The following is a 24,746-nucleotide window of genomic DNA, read 5'->3' on the forward strand; positions in this document are numbered from 1 at the left end:
AGAAGCCATGAATGCTTGCCCTTTTCCTTTTGAATGTGAGGAAGTGGAAGTTGATGAATCATCCTTCTTGTAGATTTTAGGCAAATCAATGTTATGCTTTTTGATGATATGTGTGAGCTCATCAATCTTCTTAGTATGGCAACGATGCTCCTCATGACCAATCTTTTTGCAATAAGCACAAGTAGGTCTCTCCCTCTTTGGTGAATTATCTTTCTTGGAAGAGAATGAATCTCCTTGTTGTGGAGAAGATGATGCTTTGTCTTTAGGCTTTGATTGCCATTTCTTCTTGTTTGAGTTATCCTTTCCTTGATTTCCTTTGTTTCCTTGATTTGCCACTAATGCTTGAGACTTAGAAGAAGCCTTAAGAATGCCCATGCTTATCAACTTAGTTTGTTCCATCATCAACATTTCATTGAAAGCATCAAATGTAGGCATTTTGTAGCTTGAACCCATTGTCATCCTATGAGTTTGGAAACTAGAAACAAATGTTGCATATTCTTGTGGAAGCTTGCCTATCAAGTTGAATATCAATTGAGTATCCTTTTTATCAATGCCACAATCTTTGAGTTGTGCCCTCAACTCATTTGCCTTAGTGACATAATCTTGTATAGTATCAAAGTTCTTGGGATCTAGCATGGTGAGATCACTATCAATTTGATATCCCCTAATCTCATCAACTTGACCATACAAGTCTTGAAACTTTTGCCAAGCATCCTTGATTAGAGTACATTTCTCAATATGAAAAATGAGATCCTTTGATACATACTTTCTTAAGGTACCAATTGCCATGATATTTTTAGTGAGCCAATCTAAGTGACCAACAAGATCAGCCTTAGGATCAGTTGGAGCAACAATAGTTCCATCAATGTAATGAGTGAGTCTTTTTTCCATAAGTTTACTCCATGCATCAATTTTCCAAGTAGCATAGTTATGTGGAGTTAAGAGAGGAAACTTAGAAGAACCCATAGCAGCAAAAAGGAAAGAACACAAGAGCACAAAAGCATAAGAGACACCCCCCAAATTCAATCAATCAAAGTACCCCCCCTAAAGTGATGATTTTGGCACTTTATACTTAGTGCGATTATAATGAGCCACTTGCAAAACAAGGCAAAGTGGACTTATGATGCAAATTTTACAACTTCTCAAATGAGATACAAAAGACTTCAATCAATAGTGCAATGAATCTAACTGAGATTCAAGCAAATATACAAGTACCAAGAGAGCCAAAAATGGCCAAGATTTGAAAGTACAATTTCTACTTACAATGACATCAATCTGATAGCATCATGTGAAAGTAGACGAAAAAATACGCACTTTCAAAAAAAACGGCACCTAAAAAGGAAGTCGGATGACCCCAAACGAAGCCTCTGAAGTTGCAAAAACTAGGATTACTCAAGGACAGTCACCAAAAACTGCATTTTCTGAAAAATCCATGCATCAAAATTAAAAAATTTCTTCACCACTGCGGAGAGCACGAAATTCTAGCCCATTTCAAAAAAAATTGCACCCAAAAAGAAGCAAAAATGAGCAAGTTATGGCCATTTGAAGTTGAACTGCAAAATCAAAAATGCAAATGAGAGGGGGTCCAAAAATTTTCAAACCCTACTGATGTGGCGATGATGTCAGCAAGTCATGTGATTAAATTTGACGACCGTATGACCGTCGCAAAAACTTCGGCCCTATCTGCTGACTGGGTGTCCGTATCGTATATATACGTGTCACTGTACGGAAGGTGACTGGGCGTACGGTTTGTACCGCGGGCCAGTGGCCGTCTGCCACGTGGCGGGCGCGGTCCTCCAGTCTGTGTCCGCGTGGCGGATGTGTTGGCACCTGCAGGTGGGCCGCGAAGGAGCGGCGGGAGGAGCTGGCGCCGCTGAGTCGGCGGTAGCGGACGAGGGGCACCGAGGGCTGGCGTAGAACTTGGCTGCCGGAAGTCGTGGGCGTAGTGAGGCGGCACGCGGTCTGCGAGGAAATGCAGAGTGGAGCGGAGAGAAAGCTGACAGCAGTGGGGAAACGGAGTTGCGCAGAGCCAGGAGGACGCGGGCGACGCCGGAGCGGCGCGGGTGCAGGCGCGGAGGTACAACGCACAGACAGGTGGCGTCGTCCGGAGTCTTCAGCTGGTGGCGGGAAGCGGGGGCGTACCCAGGAGCCGAGCGAGGACGTGGGGGCGGTGCCGGAGGTCAGCTCGCGGGAGGAGCCGGAGCTAGAGATGCCGGTAGCTGTCGGAGATACCGAAGAGGACGTGGCGGCACGGTGGAGGAACTCGGCGCGGCAGACACGGTACGGCTGCGATAGACCTGCGACCTGCCAAAAAAGGTACGTGCGGCACAGGGGGGGGTCTGCGAACCCCCTAAAAAATCGTTTTTTTTTTAATTTTTTTTGCTTTTTCAAATTTTTTGATCGAAAATTTTATTTTTTTTTATGTTTTCGATTTTTGAAAAAAAAAAATTCAGAAAAAGAACAATTTTTTTTTTTCGAAAAAAAATAATTATATTTCGAAAATCCGTACGAATAGGGCAAAAATGGAGAAAAAAAATTTTCTCACCAAAATAGGCCAACTTTATAACCAAAATTCATGGAAACGGCCTTCCGGACGCAATGGAGAGGTCGGATCTGGTCTAGGACGCCTCCAAATGATGATGCTCCTCAGATCTGCCTCTTGACGTCGCAATAATGCCTCTTCAAGACGAATCAATGAAGCCCCAATTGCTCTGATACCATGTTGGATTTTGCCAAGATCAAGAGGTCAATGAAATGTACAAGATAGAGACACAATATAGGACAAGAATAAACTGTATTCTCATCAATAGAAAATGATCAACAATTGTTCAATAGTTGTTACATACAATGTAGATGAGCCTGCTTATATAGGCAAGGCTAGGGATATGTATGAGCACACAAATATGACATGTGGCTCAATAAGAAACAAGGGTAGGTAGGAAATAGGTGTGGGTAGATAGGAGAAATAATATAATATTCCACATGAGGTGGATCACCCACCGAAGGTGGAATTATCACTCCATAATAAGTGGATATGATAGTGTAATAACAAGATCAACACCATAAGAGGTGGAATTTCTCCTACACACACTATCCCAATGTGGCACAAACACCCAAGTGTCTCATATCCAAACTACTATGAAATGCATTATCCTAAGTAAACTTAAGTAAGTGTAATAATATCCATGATGAATAATTATTTACACCAACAATATCTTTGTAATTTGTGATGTATGTTGAGCCGACCTTGAAAGATAGGTTGATGTAATGTATAAATAAATGTAATACTCATGTGAAAGGGTATCTGTATGCATGAATAATACTTTGATCTTTCGGAAGGAATGAAGTAGTATGAAGAAGTGTGAAGACGTGCAAAGTAGCAATATATGTGTCATGTGCTTAACCTAAATTGTAACCATGCATGAGAATATGCTACTCTATCAGTTCATGATCTTTTGGATGTAATCTGAATGTTTTTGTAAAACATCGAGTCTTCCCAGGGTTGTAGCCCTTGTTGTTTGTTGTTTTTTAGAAGTGAGCTCTAAGCAGTGTGCCTGAATGCATTCACATTCCCCATTGTAATATTTCATATACTTCTAACAGGGTATCATCATATTATGGGTAGGTTTTGTATATGGTGAATATGGATGATGAAAATAATAATATTGAAAGACTAACAAAGATCCAACCACAAAACCCTAGCCTAACAATGAAAAATATCTACCATACACAAATGAAAATACCTAAGACCATGCAAACCAACAAAATAAAACAAAGTATACGATTCACATGTCAAGTAGGGTTTTACTCTCCATTGATATTTTTTGATATATTTTCTCTCAGATTTTATGTGTGTTCAAGAGCTCAATGAAGAATGAAAAATGTGGTTGATAGCTTGGTCACAAGAAGGCTTGATTGATGCAGTTATTAGGTGATTAGATGATTAGGTGATTTAAATGCTCATTAGGGTTGATAATGAAGAGGACATCCTCTTATATAGAGAACACTGTAAGAAATGGAGGGATAAGATTAAGAGGTGTAAAGATAAATGGTTGGCTAGGATTAAAGGGTAGGTAGAGGAAATAATAATATGATAAAGGAAGTAGGTAAGAGAATAATTAAGAGATGAATGACATGTGTCATGGGTAGAAAAGGCTAATGAATTAATTAAATAAATAAATATTTATTTAATTAATAGAGGAAGTGGGATCAATTAAATAAATGAAATATTTATTTAATTTAGGAAAATGATTATTTAAATAAATAAAGTATTTATTTAAATTAGAAAAGGCTTAGAAGATGATTAATAAATTAATTAAATAAATAAAAAATTATTTAATTAATAGAAGACAAGGTAAAATAATTAAATAAATAAAAAATGTTTATTTAATTATACAGAACAATTTTAAGTGTCTACACGTTCCCACCGTGGTTTTTCCCTTGACCGAGTTTTCCACATAAAAAATCTTGGTGTTATGTGTGCTATTGATGTGGTATTGATTTATGCTTTCACTGTTATTTATTAGATCTAAATTTGAGTTTAAGTTAAGTAGAGTTTTTGAGAAAATTGATTCACCCCCCTCCTCTTAGCTTTCTGCCTTGTTTCCAACACCTTCTGCTAAGCTTGGGCAAAATTCTTGGATAGCTTCGAGTTGAAACCCTGCATGCCCTCAACATAACTATTCAGATTTCCTTTAACTACTTTTTGCCATAGCTTGGGTTTACTTTTGAACTCTTCACATGAATTTGGTTCAATTTGTAATAAGTTTCCTCCCATCTCAAACACAAAAAGAAATTTAGAGTAAAAGTCAAGTTGGTAGAGTAAAAACAACCAATTTGAGCACAACAACACTTACAAGAAAAGGGAGAAAAGGTACTGCTTTTTGAAATAGACAACTGCCACCAAAGTAGAAAATAACTAGCCAAAAAGGTGACAAAAATTATGAAAAAAGTGATCCTTGGATTATATTCTGCACAAACCAAATCCAAAATATCATTGATATTCATCCAAAATTTAATATTCTTGGAAAACGGTCCAAATGAGGCTAGTTTGTTAGCAACTTTGTTGACTTCTGTCCTTGTATGACACAAGCAAATGTGGCTAATCCCACAAATAAGGGCCTTATACTTGGCCACAAGGTCTTCACACTTTTAGTTCAAAACTATTTCATTCTTGAAGAGGATGGTGTTTTTTGAATTACCTTCTATCATGATTTGATTGTACCTCCTTTCATTAATGATAACAAGGTCATAATAAATAGCTACCACCTCTGTAAACTTGATGTTTTGTGTGTCCAAATTGGCCACATAGGCCAAAATAATATTACCTCTGTAGTCACAGATGACACCACCCCCACCCACTCAACCTGGGTTTCCTTTGGACGAACCATTCAAATTTAGCTTCAATCAACTAGTGTCGAGGGGGGGGAATTGAGATCTTAGTTTGCATCTATCAACCAAGATCTATCTCCACACCATTTGTAAAGACTTAAATTAATCTATAAGACTTAATCTAATCTTTATTCATAAATAAACTCATAGGTCAATTAAGAAGTCTATTTCATTCATAATATAAGGAAATATCAATAACTTGATAAAAACATTCATAGATATACAATTTTCATGTAAAATGTAAGATACAAATTTCTCAATATATAAATCCTTATTCCCTACTTAGGCTTTCATATTGCCTTAAGTAAACTACAAATAGAAAGAATGTGAGATACATCCGTTGATCTCCATTCTGAGTCGCTTCCTTTCAGTCCTTTGAACAAAGACAAGAACAAGATTCAGACGCTTTTTCCACCTAACCATGAAGCTTACGCTTCCCCGGAATTCTTGGTCAATCAAGAATATCCGACCTTGCACGAATTGTTTTAACCAAAGAATTCAAAGGCAAGAGGGAATTTGGTGCATGCCTAGATGATACAAGCATTTTCATTTTTCTAATTTTTTTAAGAAACAAGCATTCGGGTATGTGCACAAAGATGGTGGTCAGAAAAGTGGACACCACCCAAAAAAAACATGGAAAAACAAGCAGCACATACGCGGTTTTAAAATTTGAAATTCCCACGTATGCGTTTAGGTTTGTTCTTCCCGAGCCTAGAGAGGATAGCGCGTACACGCTACTTTTAAGAAAATGAACATGTACACGCTACGTCTCGAAAAATGAGTGCGTACGCGTTGCTCATAGTAAAATGAGTGCGTACGTACTACTCATAGGAAAATACACGCGTACGTGCTAATAATCCAAATATAATTGCGTACGCGGTGCTTGGTAAAAAAAGTTTTTTTAAAAAAACTGGGTCTCATTTACCCGTGAATAGCGCATTTTTTACTTCGTTTTTTACCCATTTCTTGTCCTAAACCGCGAATGGGGTTCTATATTTGTCCTCCAAGGTATGGATGAAGGTTAGTTTTTGTTTATTTTTCTTTCTTTCCCGTTTGTTCAATTTTTTTTACATTTTGAATTTAATTTCATTAATTTTGATTAGGTTTTTTCATTTTTTGTTTCAAAAACCAAATTCTTCTAATCCAGAACAAGAACAACCAAATGCACCTCCTGAAAACCCATAAGAACAACCAAATGCACCTCCTGAAAACACACAAGAACAACCCCCAATTCCTCCTTTTGACCGCACACCCAAAACACAGGAGCAATTAATTAATCAGTTAGGAAAAAATACGTCTAAAATCAATAGACTGATTGTTAAATTGAAAACTTTTGAACTTGAGCATCATCAATCCCTCGCCACTATCCTAGAAACATTAGCTAGTGGTGTCATAGTTGTTTCCACACAAATTACCAAATGGGGAAGCTTTAGGGATATGTGGCGTCAATTCTATGCCGATGGGCTATCATTCGATGGAGTTAAAAACAAAAATATTCGTAAACAACAAATATGTGCCCTTTTCGTTGATCCCAAAACTGGTCAGTCATTACCTCCTAAAGAAAAAAGGTTTCCCATGCATTGGTATACAAATATGCAAATGAAGAATCTTTTTTGGCAGAGGTGGTGGATGGTCTTTGATGACCCAACTTGTAATAATTATGAGGTGCCATTATATTTTTTAAGAAAAGTATATTGTGAGTTTGTGCTCAATGTGCGTCCAAACTATTTTGACATGAGAGAGTTCCATGGTAGAGGTGGTGGCTCTACCCAAGATAGACCTAGAGCCCGTATGCAATTACCCGTGGAGAGTCGCCGCCCCCTAGCACCCAAACCCAAGGTGTATCAGGTTGTCCCACTAGAGTTGAAAGAGTCGATCAAGCTATAGACTCTTCAGGCAGCCACAACATTAACTGTTGCCATCATCCAGCAGGGGACATTATTAGCATACCCTATTGTATTGGATGATGAGCCATTAGGTGGCGACAGAGAGACCATCCAACATATGTGTGTCAGTTGCTCGACGATATGCTCGAGGGTAGATGATGCAGCCGGTGTAGATGGATCCTCATCTCATCTATGCACGATTTGCGAGAGTAGATGTCATGCCCACACGGTTGAGGATTTCGCGCTCATAGATGAGTTGATGGACATGGTGTTTGCCCATGAGCCATAGACACAGGTGTGCTGATTTGAATTCATAGAATTTTATTTATCAGTCACTTTAAATTTGTAATTACATAAATGAATTTTCATTTATACATCGATTTAAATTGAGACAAATAATATGCATTTCAAGATGCAACAGTCGTATCCCATACTCCTACCCCAATTACTATAGCTGCAACTTCGATGCCTGAGGTATAAATTTTGTAACATGTTAAAATAGAATAGTACACTTTAAATTCAAAAAAATACAATATATACTAACTGTCTTTAATGCTTGGTCCAATTTCTAGTTTGTAGGTGTTGACAGGGGACGAAATGTCCCAGATTGATGACATCATGCTCTCAGCGATCGATTTTGGCCTACAAAGCTATACGGTATCATATTTTGTGCAACCCTTTTTATGTATTATTTTGATGGAATATGCAAGTCATTTCATTTTAGATTTTTAAAATTATGTTTAATTTATTATCTGTACTAATATCTCATTTTTATTTTATTTTTTTAGGGTACCCCCTCCGCATCTAGGGCTCGTCCTAAGAAAAAGGATTCCTTGAAGATGCCAAAACGTAGGAAGAAGGTAATTGAACACATTTTTAGTTGTACAATTGTTTGAAAATGTTGAAATCAAGTATTAGTTGGGGTTTGTAGCTTGATTAGTGTTTTTTGTCTATTTTACATGTACAACGGCCATTGAGCTATGTGAATTTGTTGAATGCATCTGATTCGCCCATAGATCAAGAGAGGGCAGAGGTATGTATCTCTACTTTATTTTCTTGATTTCATGATTATATTCATGCGTACATGTGAACTTGTGATATATTGTAATCTTATTATTTTTTCATACAGGAAATATCCATACCTATTTCATCAATGGCGAACCCTCCTCCTTGCACTGGAGAAGCATCTCAGGATCCGGTACAGTTTTGTTTGATATGTCAAATTAATTGTTTCTAACCTTCAATACTTATCATTATATTAATTGTATTTAATCTTTGAAATTTTTTTGTATAGGTAATAGCGACAGTTTCTACATCGATGGTGAGCCATCCTCAGTCCATTGGAGAAGCATCTCAGGCATAGGTACGTCATTGTTCTCTATATTATAGCTTTTAATTGCTTTTGATATATTTATGTTAGTACATTGTATTATAGACCCCTTCATGGTACGACCATAATGTGGATCCATTTAAGTATGTCTTCAAGAAAACTCCTAAGAGTGACAAGGAGAGGAGAACGAAGACATTAGCTCCTAGATCAACCGATGAGGTAATCTACATTTCAATTACAAAGGAATTAAAGTTAAATGCATAGTTATGTTGTTAATTATGAACTATTTTCGACAAAAAGAATTCTAACTTGGCTTTTGAATTGTGGTTTTGCAGCCATGTACAAAGCCGTGTACTGCATCGAAGAGGCTTGATTTTGATGATCCACCACAAGTTTAGGATCATATAGTGTTAGTTTTGGTCATAGAATGACCAATACATGTAGATATATTCTACATTTTTATTGTATATCGATTTGGACATGGCATATGCCACATTTTTGTAATACTTGTATTGACTTGGCAGACATGCCTTTTTTTATATATATTAATATCGATATTCGATCCAATAAATATGTACTGAGTTCATTATTTTGTATTTGTTGTATTTTGTGGTTGTCCTTTTATAAATTTAAATGAATATTTGCATATGTAATCAACAATATGCATATAAAAAACAAAAATATATGATATAAAACATTGCAATCGTGGAATATGATTTAATAAAATTTATAAAATGTTGAATAACCCTACAAAACTCCTTGTATTCAGCTCATTATTTTATATTCATTGTATTTGGTGGCTTCCCTTTTATAAATTTAAATGAATATTTGCATATGTAATCAATAATATGAATATAAACAACAAAAATCGACAATATGAATATAAACAACAATATGTGTTTGGTGCGAGAGCACCCTCACTCTCGCAATGGTCAAATTTTGTTCGTCCTGTCCACTAAACAACATCGTGAGTGCATCCAAGTGGGTAGTTTTATGCTAGGCATGCCCCTGTTGTGCATCCCAAAGCGCCGGAACGTCGAGAGTCATACCATACCGATGCGATCTCTCAAGTGCCCTGAGTCCAAAAAATTGTCAAAAATTGACGAACTGTTTCTTTAAATCCAGGAGACATATGGTCGATCCATTTGAACTTGTAGGGTCACGTGAGGCTCCTCTACAATTGCCTATCTTAGTTTTTTATGAGTCGGAGCCATTTTCAATTGGTAGCAATTTTTCGCCTACTGCAAAAACCGTCAGTTGCATGCAATGCAAAGTTGCCAGATTGGCTAGAATTGATTCAGTTCATCGTGTACACAAATCGACATCGCGAGCGCATCCGGGTAGGCATATTTATGCTAGGCATGCCCCTATCATGTATCCCAAAGCATCGGAATGTCGAGAGTCATACCGTATCGGTGCGATCTCTCAAGTGCCTTAAGTCCAAAAAATTGTCAAAACTTGACGAACTGTTTCTTCAAATATAGCACACATATGGTCGATCCGTTTGAACCCATGGGGTTGCGTGAGGCTCTTCTACAATGGCCTGTCTCGGTTTTTGATGAGTCAGAGCCATTTTCGATTGGTAGCATTTTTTCGCCTACGGCAAAAACTGTCAATTGCATGCAATGTAAAGTCAGATTGGCTAGAATTGATTCGGTTCATCGTGTGCATAAACCGACATTGTGAACGCATCCAGGTGGGCAGGTTTACACTAGGAATGCCCTTGTCATGCATCCCAAAGCATCGAAATGTCGTGAGTCATACTGTACTGGTGCGATATCTCAAGTGCCCTGAGTCCAAAAAATTGTCAAAACTTGACGGACTGTTTCTTCAAATCCAGGACACATATGGTTGATTCGTTTGAACTTGTGGTGTCACATGAGGCTCCTCTACAATGAACTGTCTCGGTTTTTGATGAGTCGGAGCCATTTTTATTGGTATCATTTTTTCGCCTGCTGCAAAAACCGTCAGTTGCATGCAATGCAAAGTTGCTAAATTGGCTAGAATTGATTCGGTTCATCGTGTGCACAAACCGACATCGTGAGTGCATCCAGGTGGACAGGTTTACACTAGGCATACCCCTATCATGCATCCCAAAGCGTCAGAATGTCGAGAGTCACACCGTACCGGTGCGATCTCTCAAGTGCCCTAAGTCCAAAAAATTGTCAAAACTTGACGGACTGTTTCTTCCAATCCAGGACACATGGTCAATTAGTTTGAACCCATGGGGTTGTGTGAGGCTCCTCTTCAATGTCCTATCTTAGTTTTTGATGAGTTAGAGCCATTTTTTATTGATAGCATTTTTTTGCCTACTGCAAAAACTGTCAGTTGCATGCAATGCAAAGTTGCCAAATTGGCTAGAATTGATTTGGTTCATCATGTGCACAAACTGACATCACGACCGCATCTGGGTGGCTAGGATTATGCTAGGCATGCCCCTATCATGCATCTCAAAGCACCAAAATGTTGAGAGTCATACCGTACCGGTGCGATCTCTGAAGTGCCTTGAGTCCAAAAAATTGTCAAATTTTAACAGACTGTTTCTTCAAATCCAGGACATATATGGTCAATTATTTTGAACCCGTGGGGTTGCGTGAGGCTCCTCTTTAATGTCCTATCTCAGTTTTTGACGAGTCGGAGCCATTTTCGATTGGTAGCATTTTTTCGCCTGCTGCAAAAACCATCGATTGTATGCAATGCAAAGTTGCAAGATTGGCTAGAATTGATTCGGTTCATCGTATGCACAAATTGATGTCATGAGTGCATCTGGGTGAGAATTTTTATGCTAGGCATGCCCCTTTTGTGCATCCCAAAGCACTGAAATGTTGAGAGTCATACCATACCGGTGCGATCTCTCAAGTGCCCTGAGTCCAAAAAATTGTCAAATTTTGACGGACTGTTTCTTTCAATCCAAGACACATATGGTTGATCTGTTTGAACCGTGGGGTCACGTGAGGCTCCTATACAATTTCCTCTCTCTGTTTTTGACGAGTCGGAGCCATTTTCGATTGGTAGCATTTTTTCGCCTGCTGCAAAAATCGCCAGTTCCATGCAATGCAAAGTTGCCAGATTGGCTAGAATTGAATTGGTTCGTCGTGTACACAAACCAATGTCATAAGCGCATCCGGGTGGGAAGGTTTACACTAAGCATGCCTCTGTTGTGCATCCCAAAGCACCGAAATGTCAAGATTCATACTGTACCGCTGCGATCTCTCAAGTGTCATGAGTCCAAAAAATTGTCAAATTTTAACGGTTTCTTCAAATCCAGGACACATATGGTCAATCTGTTTGAACCCGTGGGTTCGCGTGATGCTCCTCTACAATGGCCTATCTCAGTTTTTGACGACTCAGAGCCATTTTTGATTGGTAGCATTTTTTTGCCTGTTACAAAAGTCGTCAGTTGCATGCAATGCAAAATTGCAGGATTGGCTAGAATTGATTTGGTTCGTCGTGTGCACAAACTGACGTCACGAGCGCATCCAAGTGGGCAATTTTATGATAGGCATGCCCCTGTTGTGCATCCCAAAGCACCGAAACGTTGAGTGTCATACCCTACCGATACAATGTAGAAGTTGCTTGACAACTTTTTTTACAATTTTTTTGACAACAATGACAATTTTTGCTCAAATTGTATCTACTCTCAATCTATGACCCAATAATGACTCAAATAATTCTCCATGATTATACAAGAATCAAGAATGCTCATGGTTGACCAAGGACACATCACATATACTCAAAACATAGTCACAAAATATTGACACACAAAATAGTCACAAAACATTGTCACATATTATTCAAAAATTTGCCTCTAAATATGGTCAAATTAGCTCTTAGCTATTTGATTATACAAAAAAATATCTTACAAATCATCTCATGGGATTTTATACAAAATTTGGCATTACAATATGTGCGATTCAACTCATTGCCATTTTAATATACAAATCATCTCATGGGCTTTTATACAAAATTTGGCATTACAATAAGTGCAATTCAGCTCATCGCCATTTTAATATACAAAATTTGGCATGTACATATGTACAAATCAGCTCATTGCCATTTAAATATACAAAATTATGCCCCTAAACTTGTAAAAATCAGCTCATGGGAATTTATATATATAAAAAAATGAATATAAAACAATTTGTCGATGATTTATACAAAATTCTCAAAATCATTCTACATTGAACCGTAGAATCAATCAAGTGAGCCTTCAGGATGGACTCTAACCCATATTGTGTCAAGTATTGCCTCGTGGTCAGATTCATGAACTTTCCATAAAATCTTGTTATGAGGTCTACCACGATACTTCATCAAATGAATATTTGTTGCAACAACAAGGTTAGAGAAATGAAGAATATGTTTGTGTGTTTCAAAGTCCTCGAACAACCAAACATCAAAATTTTCGATAGAGTATCTCCGAAGTCATGTTCCTGTCATGACAACAGATCCTATTGGGTACTCAATACCCTCTCTGTCAATGATTGTGGCTGTCAATTTTCTTTTAGGCTCAACACAATGACACAAATAGTAATCTGTTCCTTCTGCATTGTTCTCTTCTTTAGCAACTACATACACATAACCTGTATTTTATAAAGTGCTAATTAATACCAAAAATAAAATATGATGTACAACAAAATGAACCAAAAAGAATACTTGCAAAAAAATTAACTCAAAAAATCACCTGAATCCACTAGGTCGGATACATGGTCAAAATCCACCGATGTCTCCATCTGGCTCAATTGTAGTGCTTTGAGAATTTGATATGAATCAATGGGAACCAACGGTCTACAAGACCATTTGCCAACCCACTCTTATGATTTACATTCTTCCCACAAACAATACATGCATGAAGAGAAAAAACATACCATCTTTCTCGTAAGAATTACCAGTGAACTTGAATTTGAACTCATAAATGAGTGAATGTCACTCGATCCTACAACTGTACAACAGTCTAGATAGTTTTCAATGTTAGATTCAGTGATCAACCAAAAATATCTACGAACCATTGACGTACCTGGATTACCTAGACCCATCATAGACTTACACCATCGCACAATTGTTTCTGCATCTATCAACTTAGCACCACCTTCGTACTTCAATTCTTCTCTAGTTAGGGCTCTTTTCACACATGCTCCTGCACCATCGTGCTCTCCCTTACCATGTCTAGCCTCAATGAAATTCCAAAAAAGTTGTACACCACTTGTCATATGTATCCTTGTCAACCAATAAAACATCCCTGCATTCTTGAATTGTGTGGTGCAATTTATCTGACCATATTAAGTGTCGGTTGTATCGTATGTTCCTTTCCCTTAAACTATCATAGAAAACTTTAAAACATCCTTGTACAAACTCTGATGAATGAGTACGATCATCACTTATGTAGAAGTGATACTCTTTTACAACCCTTCTATCCTCCTCTGTGCTATCATCTGCATGCATGAATGCTATGTGTACAAAAATAGAAACTTGTGTAGAGTGATAATACATGGATTGCACTTCATTTTGAGGTTGTACTGTATAATTTTCAATGAAATCAATGATAGAGACAATGGTGCCAAGAGGAAATGTGTCCTTACATAACTTGAATTGCTCATATAACCATCAAGCTCTATGTGTATGCATTATGTACTCATAAACTAGTTTCTCTTGAAACATTTTCATAAATTGAGCTACACATATATCATTTTTCACTAGCTCACATCTCTTCAAATCTTTTCCATCTTTAACTCCATATGTGATTGTCTTATATTTTCTGAAAGAAACTAGTTTCATACCAATTTCATGTGTGCTCTCCAAATGTACGCATCTTGGTAAACGTTGCAAACCACCACATATAGTGCAATAACCCACCATGTTTAACCCAACAAATTTGATCATTCTTTTTTTTTGTTTAATTTAATCATTTGTGTTTTATTCAATCGCATACTCTGGGCATCCATCCATTAGGATTAGGCATTCATCCATCCTTAGGAGTAATTAAATAACATAATACAAGCTTGAATTCTGCCTCGAAATTTGGCTTAAAGCCTCGGGAAGTCAAGCAAATCCATATGGGATTCCTTCCAAGTATGCATTGAATTAGACATTGCGAAGTTTAACTACTTCGATGGCAACCAAGTACCATTTGATAAAAAGAAATACCATTCTTCTACAACTAAACTAATTAATATATAATGGTATGATAATGACAATTATGAAAAAAAAACATGTAACTTGCATGAAGATAATGGAAATGTAACTTGCTCATCAATGAATGCAATTTAATATGTAAGCAATACGCATGATGCAAAAATAGTGTCATTTACATACAAAATTAAGCAATGTTTACTTCTATCGTGAGAATATTTAATTATAGAGTTACTAGTTCCAAATGAGCAATTAGTTTATACTTTTGGAAATTTTGGATCGAATCATAATAATAAGACTTATTTGTTTTTAAGTGAGCCTAAAATCATCAATCAAGTAATCCAAAATTAAGCAATGTTTACTTCTATCGTGAGAATATTTAATTATAGAGTTACTAGTTCCAAATGAGCAATTAGTTTATACTTTTGGAAATTTTGGATCGAATCATAATAATAAGACTTATTTGTTTTTAAGTGAGCCTAAAATCATCAATCAAGTAATCCAATAAATCCTCAAAGGGATTGAGACAAAAATTTTAAATTTCAAATGTTTTACACAATAATCCTAATTTTATTAACTTAAATTTTAACTAAAGAAATTATTAGTAATTACTTAAAATTTAACTCAAAGTAATTACTAAAATTCCAAATTGCAATTTAAAAGGAATAAATTGAAAAAAAAAACTAACTATAAAAATAAAATAAGCGAATCATTTGTTTTAATAGTAAATAGGGGGGGTGGGGACCACGGGTCCCATCAACCCTGCGGTCTTGCATGCGCAGGCCCGCGGGGTTGAGGGGACACCATGGGCCCCTCCACTCCCCTTGCGGCCACTGCCGTGACAGTGACCGTAGGGGTAGTGGAGGGTACCACTGCCCCCGATGGTTACAATAACTGCTGCCCCTGCATGCCATCCGTTATTCACTCAAAATAATTTTTGAATACCGTGTCGTTGCTAATTTATATTCGCCTTGCAACATTTAATAAATTTTAACGTTTGAAATAAATTATGTGTGTGTGTGTGTGTGTTTATATACATGAGGATTACATTTCCAGATTATTAAATTACATAAAAGAAGAGTATATAACAGGTATGCGTATATATAAAAAGAAAACATTAATGTAAGAGTGAGAATAACAATTTAATCCTAGGGACGAAAATATAATAGAGAAATAAAATAAATAGAGAAATAATTTGAACCAGCGATGCACAGATAATCAAAGAAATAGGAAGATGTTTATACTGAGAAATACAAAGCTCACACAGAGGGATTTATATTCTATTTCTCAACTAATGTTCAGAAAGGGAGATTTATTTCTTCATTCACATAGAGATTTATTTCTTCACACAAAGAGATTTATTTATTCATTCACAGAGAGAGATTTATTTATTCATTTATAGAAAGAGAGATTTATTTATTTTTATATTCAATATCATCTCTAGTTTTCAAGAGAAAACAAAAAAGCAAAAAATCTGATTTTCTACCTTTTAAATAGATCAAATAAAATATGCAAGAGAAATCTGCATTTGTATTTAAAAAGAGAAAGAATTATATCACTGCATTTCTTTAAGGAAACAAAATAGATTTTCTTCCTATCTAGCAATTACAAAATGATTTCTTCCAGAAAACTATATTCAACGAAAGAATTTAGAAACTATATATTTTTTTGATAATACAAATTCCTCATATGACAAAAGGAGAGAACTTGGTTTACTAAAGCTTGATGTTAAATCCTCTAGCTATCCTTTTGATCCTTCCTTGCAACTTGAGAGAAATCCTTCAAACAACAACTTAAAAATCTTATAACGAAAATGAGACTACCAAAGAAGATCCTACTACTAAAACTTGGGAAATTTCCTTCAAAACATAATCAACTCCCTTCTTTGAAACTTGCATACAATTTTATAAGAAAAATCCCTCAATTTCACTATCTAGAGAATTTAATTAAAAAAAAGAGATTCTTTTCCAATATTGGACTCATGCAAATTGATTAAAAACTTAGTGGGAGAGTTGCATGCAAGGTGGTGGAGATGCAAAACATCGTTAGTGTGCAAAGTAGAACAAATATGACGAAAAATATCATAATGCATGGAAAATTCAATATGCATCCTACAAAAACACCTGGTGCGTACATGATTAATTTTAATATAAAAAGGTTTTTCCATTTAAAAAATATTTGAGAAATTCTTATTTGAGGAAACTTTTGAAGGAATCTTTCATAAAATTTAGTTTGAGTCATATCCAAATAGTGTTTGGCATGTGGCTCGCGATTTGTAGACCCAATTCACCTTCTAACAACATCTCTTTGGTTGGGCAAAACTCTTGTGTTGTCAAGCCAAAAATTTTCAATTAATGTTTTTAGTGCATCAACAACAACCTTGTCTTTACGTGGTAGTCTACCCGAGAATGCCCAAAGAGAATTATTGTTAGGTTCCTCTATTTTTTCCGGCCTCTTTAATGCTTTACTTAATTTTGTTCTACTAACGTTTAATGACTTACTTGTTTTGCTTATCAAACAATCTTTTTTTATTTTCTTGTTGATTATGGTTGATGTAATGACACGTCGAGTAGCATTAGAATCTTTAGTACGTGATTTTGAACCAATAGTTTGCTATGCGTCAAATAGATTTCTCACAATAGTTCTTTCACTGTTACTTTCAGATGATCTTAGGCCTAGAATTTTCATTGTCTCTCTAAAATTCAAATTTTTAATCATTTAAACAATTAATTGACATCTTGCGGTTTGATTTAAGTTATTAAAATAAATTTTCCATATTCTTTTAACCATTCTCCTACAAGTTCGTTCATTCATTTTATTGGGCATTGACTTCAATATATTCTCATCAATGTCAATTAGATACTTTGGTTTCCTACAAATGATTCTAGGAGGTGTTAACATCGGTGCATTATATACATTCAATTCATCAAGTAGAGAAGGTGTAATATGTTCATCATTTATTTGATTATTCAATGCGCTATCTTTTTCAATTGCATTAGGTTCAAACGGTAAATCAAACGTCTCTTCTTCAATTACATTAGGTGCATTATATTCGTTTGGTAAATCGAATTGAGATGTTGAGGATGACATACCTTCTTCTCCCATTGTTCTTATGTCACGCAATTTCTTCATACACTGCCTTTGTCTTTCCTTTTGAGCCTCTCGTTGTTCCATCGTTCCTCGCTCGTTCTTTCCCATGGTTGATATCAGTTGTCCTAAATAGAATCATATTACATATATATGTAAACAAAAGTTCATTAACAAACAAATAACCATAAATATGCATCTTATCACTATTTTTTGGAATCAAACTATTAAACAATCACAATATTATTGACAAAAACTAATAAGAACAACAATTCAATCATTTGAAATGATGCAAAAATAAAAAAATCACTTACTTCTATGTATAAAACACAATTCCAGTGGGGCCTTCAACAACCTCAAAAACTTCTTTTGAGGTCGTTGAGGCTCTTGGGCAACTAAAACTATGTCTATAAACCGCGCATGTGCTACATTAATAACCGCGTACACGCTGTTAGTCCATAAAATATTGACAAGCCCAACGGTATTTATTTTTCCCATTCTGGACTAATAAGTAGCACGTAAGCGCTCCTAAGCCTAAAAAATGTTATCGCATGGTAATGAATAATGGGCTCAATAAAAGTAATATGTACCGTGTACGCGCTCCTTTGCCTTAAAAAAGTTATGGCAGGGCAATGAACTAATAGTTTCAGTACCCCGTACATGCTATTGGTAGTAGAAAAGATGTGAATGAAAAGAGAGAGAGAGAGAGAGAGAGAGAGAGAGAGAGAGAGAGAGAGAGAGAAGGGTAGAGGGAGAGAGGAGGGGGGCAGAAGGGAAGGAGGGAGGGAGAGAGGGAGAGAAGAGGGGGGAGGGTGGGAGAGAATAAGGGGTATGGAGGAAGGGAAGGGAGAGGGAGAGTAGGGGGCAGGGAGGGAGGGAGGGAGGGAGATAGCAGAGGGGAGAGGGAGAGAGAGAGGGGGGAGGGAAGGAGGGAGAGGGAGAGAAGAGGGGGGAGGGAAGGTAGAGAGAGGGAGAGAGAGAGAGGGAAGGAGGGAGAGGGAGAGAGGGGGGGGGGGAGAGGTAGAAGGAGGGAGAGAGGGAGAGAAGAGGGGGAGGGTGGGAGAGAAGATGGGGTATGAAGAAAGAGAGAGAGAGAGGGAGAGGGGGGAGAGGTAAAGGGAGGGAGAGAAGAAGGGAAAGAGGGATGGGGTATGGATGAAGGGAGAAGGGGAGAGAGAGAGAGAGAGAGAGAGAGAGAGAGAGAGAGAGAGAGAGAGAGAGAGAGATGGGGTATGGAGTAAGGGAGAAGGGGAGAGAGGGAGAGAGAGGGTTCTAGGGAGATGGGGAGAGAAGAAGGAGGGGGGATGGAGGGAGAGGAAGAGATATCGAATATGGGACACAATATGACACTATATTGCATAATATAAACTGTTTTATACTCTGTTCTTCCTTATTGTTCTTTCTCCCGTTCAAACTGGTATCAGAGCAGGGAAATCAGAGCAAGGTTTGTGGATTGTTGAAGAGTGCAGAACCCTGAACTGGAGTAGGTGACTGCTGAAAAATCTTTTGTGCTATAGCAAGAAGACAAAGAAAAACAAAGAAAAGCAGAGGCAAAGTTTTGTTCTGAAAAATTATGGCAGGAACAAGTGGAAGTATTTCACAACCACGGATTCCAATTTTTAATGGCAAAAATTATGACTATTGGAGTATTAAAATGAAAACTTTATTTTGCTCCCAAGGCATTTGGAACTTTGTTGAAAATGGGTTCCCTGAACCAGCAAATCAACAAGCATATCAAGCACTTACACAAGTTGAGAAAGACTTGCTAGAGGAAAACAAGAAGAAAGATGCAAAGGCACTGTTTTTCATTCAACAAGCAATGGAGGAATCAATCTTTCCAAAGGTTGCAACTGCCACAAGATCAAAGCAAGCATGGGACAGTTTGCAAACAGCATACCAAGGCACAGGCAAGGTAATAATGGCAAAATTAAAAATACTTAGAAGGGATTTTGAAAATCTACAAATGAAGGACTCAGATTCAATAGATTCATTTTTCACTCATGCAATGTCAATAGTAAATCAGCTAAGGTCCTATGGAGACACTATTGAAGATCAAAAGATTGTAGAGAAAATACTTAAAAGTCTGCCTAGCAAGTTTGATGCAGTTGTAATAGCCATTCAAGAGGCCAAAGATCTTTCTTAACTATCAGTAGATGAATTAATGGGGTCACTCTTAGTGCATGAGCAAAGAATAAATCGATCAAGGACTTCATCATTGGAAAATGCATTCAAGACTCAACTTTCTTTTGGCAAAACAAGAGGGAGATCAAATCACAGTAGAGGTAGAGGACATTTTACACCAAGGGGAGGAAGAGAAAATACACAATTTGAAAGTAGAAGACCAGCATCGAGCCCACATGCCCACTCTACACCAACAAGAGGAAGGGGGAGCAGTCATTCTCATAGCCATCATCAAGGAGAAAGGTATGATAAATCAAACATCCAATGTTATTATTGCAATAAATTTGGGCATTTTGCATCCGAATGTAGAAAAAAACAATATGATATGAACAAGCAAAAGGCACACTTTACAAATGAAAACCAGACACACATTAGTGAGCAAGACACCATATTAATAACATGCAATGTAGCACAAGAGAGTTCCAAAGAAATATGGTTCCTAGATAGCGGTTGTAGTAATCATATGAGTTGTAATAAGGAGATGTTTGCAACAATGGATGACAAAGTAAAATCAGAAGTAAAATTGGGAAATAATCAACGAGTTTCAGTCATGGGCAAAGGGTCAATTAACATAAAAACTAAGCAAGGTGAAGAGAAGCATATTTCTTATGTATATTACAGATTGCAACACAACCTCATAAGCATTGGACAACTAGTGCAAAAAGGATATAGAATATACTTTGAAAATGGTGAATGTGTGATTCTAGACAAGAAACCAAGCAATAGGCTGATTGCAAAAGTAGAAATGACAAAAAACAAGATGTTTCCATTAAGAATTCAAAGTGAACTATTCGTAGAGCCACAAGGATTACAAAAGGTTGTTGAATTAGCTTTCAAACCCTCATATAAAAATGAAACTTGGTTATGGCATTTAAGGCTTGGGCATTTAAACTTCAAAGGGTTACAGCTGTTATACAAGAAGAAAATGGTATATGGGCTGCCACCAATAGAGCCACTTAAGACCACATGTGAGAGTTGTATATTGGCAAAGCAACATAGAAAACAATTTCCAGTTGGAGAGTCTTATAGGGCAAAACATCCACTTGAGATAGTGCATTCAGATCTTTGTGGACCTATGCAAACACCTTCCATAAGTGGAAAGCTTTATTTCTTGACATTCATTGATGATTTCAGCAGAAAAGTATGGGTTTATTTCTTGAAATATAAATCAGATGTATTTGTTGTTTTTAAGGAGTTCAAGGCAAAAGTTGAGAAAGAAAGTGGATACTATATTAAAACATTGAGAACTGATCAAGGTGGAGAGTACATATCAATTGATTTTCAGAATTTTTGAAAAGAAAATGGCATAAATAAACAATTTACAGCAAGGTATACTCCTCAACAAAATGGAGTAGCTGAGAGAAAGAATAGAACAATTATGGAAATGGCACGAAGTATGATAAAAGCAAAACATCTACCAAATGAGTATTGGGCGGAAGCAGTTGCATACTCGATATACATATTAAATAGGTGTCCAACAAAAGCAGTGATAAATAAAACACCAGAAGAAGCCTGGAGCAAAAGGAAGCATAACATATCACATTTAAGAGTTTTTGGTTGTGTGGCATACTCCTTGATACCTCAAGAGTTGAGAAAGAAACTAGATGATAGAGGAGAGAAGTGCATATTTGTGGGATATAGTGAACAATCCAAGGCATATAAGTTGTACAATCCTATCACAAAGAAGTTGATTATAAGCCGTGATATTGAGTTTGTTGAAGATGAAGCATGGGATGGCAGCATAGACAAAACAACTGCAGTTGCAGCTAGTGTTCCACAAGAGAATGAAGAGAATGAAACTCAAGTTGAGTATCCTACAATACAAGCAAATGTACCTACAACACCTTCTAGAGCACCTAGCACTCCAAATGCTACAACACCAGCAATTAATAATAGCAGTGAATCTTCTAATCCAACCCTTGCATCACTAAGATCAAGATCCATAAACACTTCAAAGAAGACACGTAGTCTAAGGGAGATTTATGATGAAATCCAAGAGGCTGAAAATGATGATATATGCACTAATTTTGCATTCCTGATACAAGTTGATCCAATTTACTTTGAAGATGTTGTTAAAGATGACAAATGGATTGCAGCCATGGATGAAGAAATCCAATCCATTGAAAAGAATCAAACTTGGGATCTAGTTGAGCTTCCTAAAGACAAGGATGTGATTGGAGTTAAGTGGGTTTACAAAACAAAGTATAATGCTGACAGAAAAGTAGAGAAACACAAGGCAAGACTAGTGGCTAAAGGCTTTGCACAACAACCGGGCATAGACTACAATGAAACATTTGCACCCGTGGCAAGATTGGATACAATAAGAATGGTCTTATCTGTAGCAGCTCAAAACAAATGGAAAGTTTTCCAAATGGACGTTAAATCAGCATTCTTGAATGGTATTTTAGAAGAAGAAGTGTATGTAAATCAGCCACCTGGTTATGAAATTTTGGGACGAGAACATAAGGTATACAAACTGAAAAAGGCCCTATATGGTTTGAAGCAAGCTCCTAGAGCTTGGTACAGCAGGATAGATTCTTATTTTGTGAACAATGGTTTTGGCAAGTGTGGCAATGAACCAACTTTGTATGTCAAAGAGAATGATAAAAAAGAAATCTTGATAGTTTGTTTGTATGTAGATGATTTGATATTCACAGGTAATATGTCCATTGACTCATTCAAGGCAGCCATGAAAAAGGAATTTGATATGACTAATTTGGGGCTCATGAGATACTTTCTTGGCATGGAGGTAAGTCAAACTGATCAAGGCATTTTCATATGTCAAAGCAAGTATGCTAATGATTTGATGAAGAGATTTAAGATGACAAATGTGAATCCAGCACCTACACCCATTGCTTTGGGTTTAAAACTTAGCAAGGATGACAAAAGTCCTAGTGTTGATGCAACCTTATTCAAAAGATTAATCGGCAGCCTTATGTATCTAACCGCCACAAGACCGGATATTATGTATGGGGTTAGTCTTATTTCTAGATTCATGGATAAACCAAAAGAATCACATTGAAAAACTGGAAAAAGAATTTTAAGGTATATAGCTGGAACAAAGAGTTTTGGGATTTTATATACAACTTCAGATGACTACAAATTGATTGGATATACAGATAGTGATTGGGGAGGTAGCATGGATGATAGAAAAAGCACTTCCGGGTATATCTTTCATCTTGGTTCCAATGCTATCTCTTGGGCATCAAAGAAACAACCAATTGTCACCCTCTCATCAGCTGAAGCAGAGTATATTGCAGCCACATCAGCAGCTTGCCAAGCAGTATGGATGAGGAGAGTACTTTCAGATTTGGGGCATCAACAAGAAGAACCTACTAAAATCTATTGTGATAATAATTCTGCAATTGCCTTACCTAAAAATCATGTCTTTCATAAACGGAGCAAGCATATTGATACAAGATATCATTTTATTCGAGAATTGGTAAACAATGGTGACATATATCTTCAGTTTTGCAGGTCCAATGAACAACTAGCAAACATTTTCACAAAGCCACTTGCAAAGAATGTTTTTGAACACCTCAGAGAAGGAATTGGTACTGTAGACATATATGGCAGTGAAGATTAAGGGGGAGTGTTGGCATACGTGGACTCCAGCTGGACTCCAGTAATCTCCCCTGCCTCCGTAACTCATCTAGTCCAACTACCATATTTACTTCTCCTTCTCGTATTCTCTTCTACTCTGCCTTTTGTTTATGCATCTAGATGGTTTGATATTAAGGCGCACATTCCAGAAAGGTCTTTTTTGCTGTGATCAAAGCTCTGTTTTTTAAAAGAGAGCAGAAACTGTAATATTCTGTTTTTTGGATGAATGATTGTGTAATGTAAAGAGAACACTGGCAGCTCTATTTCTTATTAAGGCATAATATAAACTGTTTTATACTTTGTTCTTCCTTATTGTTCTTTCTCCCCTTCAGTTTAGAGACCTTGAAACTTGATAGTTGCAAGAAATTTGTAGCGCTTCCCAGAAACTTTGGCCAGCTCACTTCCTTGAAGGAGATGACCGTGAGACGCTTTCCTAAACTGGAGGAGCTGCCTCATGGATTTCAAGCACTGCCCGCCTTAAAATCCTTCAAATTGACAAATTGTACAAGTTTGCAGAATCTGCCAGCACGGTTCGGGAAGCTCAAAATATTAGAGACGCTACACATAGATGCATGCTACAAACTAGAATCATTGCCCGATGATTTCGAAAGTCTGGCGTCTTTGACTGGGTTAAGGTTGTGGACATGTCCCAATTTGGACAGCCGAGCAATGGAGAGAATAGTGAAATTAAAGCTTTGTTATTGGGTAAGAATTGAAATAAGCCCTAAATTGATTGAGAGGTGGGGAGAAATGAGGGAGAAAGAGGAATATCCTATGGTGGTATCGGATGGTATTAGTATGGGAGAGGGAAAACCTTATTTTATAAAAGCGGGAGGATGTGTTTTTAAAGTGGTAAGCCGTTTTGTACGTGCCTTGAAGCTTCTTTCCTGCATTGTTTTGTTACATGAGATTCTCTTTGAAATCCCAATTGGACTCATGGTTATTATATGTTTTGTGCAGGACGAAGAGGAGGTATGTCGCGCAGCCAGAGTGGGTTTGTTGGGTGCGAGGTGCATTACAATACTACACAGCACTACACAACAACTCCAATTTTCTTCCATTTTGTTTGAAGTGGACACAATTATCGCAGTGATCGCCCTTCCTGTCCACGTAGAAGATCATCATCTTCGGCTTATAGAAAC

At 37.0% G+C, this 24,746-nt stretch overlaps 1 protein-coding gene across 25 annotated transcripts in view; it reads right to left on the minus strand.

Moving 5' to 3' along the window:
- The window catches only part of LOC131051694 (uncharacterized), a 60,562-nt gene that overhangs the window by 17,891 nt on the left and 17,925 nt on the right, over positions 1-24,746 (minus strand). For 21 of the 25 annotated variants that reach the window (XR_009107178.2, XR_009107173.2, XR_009107168.2 and 18 more), the window contains one exon: positions 17,826-17,948. The exons of 2 other annotated variants lie outside the window; for them this stretch is intronic. Coding sequence is in view for 5 of the 23 variants with exons in the window: in XM_057986297.2 (XP_057842280.1) it covers positions 17,826-17,948 (123 nt within the window). In the remaining 18 variants the exon portion in view is untranslated. Of the gene's footprint in view, positions 1-16,368; positions 16,513-17,825; positions 17,949-24,746 lie in introns of those variants that run through there. 2 more of the 25 variants (XR_009107170.2, XR_009107177.2) reach the window with 1 other exon arrangement.

This window comes from Cryptomeria japonica, chromosome 11, assembly GCF_030272615.1.
Source record: "Cryptomeria japonica chromosome 11, Sugi_1.0, whole genome shotgun sequence".
Lineage (NCBI taxonomy): Eukaryota > Viridiplantae > Streptophyta > Pinopsida > Cupressales > Cupressaceae > Cryptomeria > Cryptomeria japonica.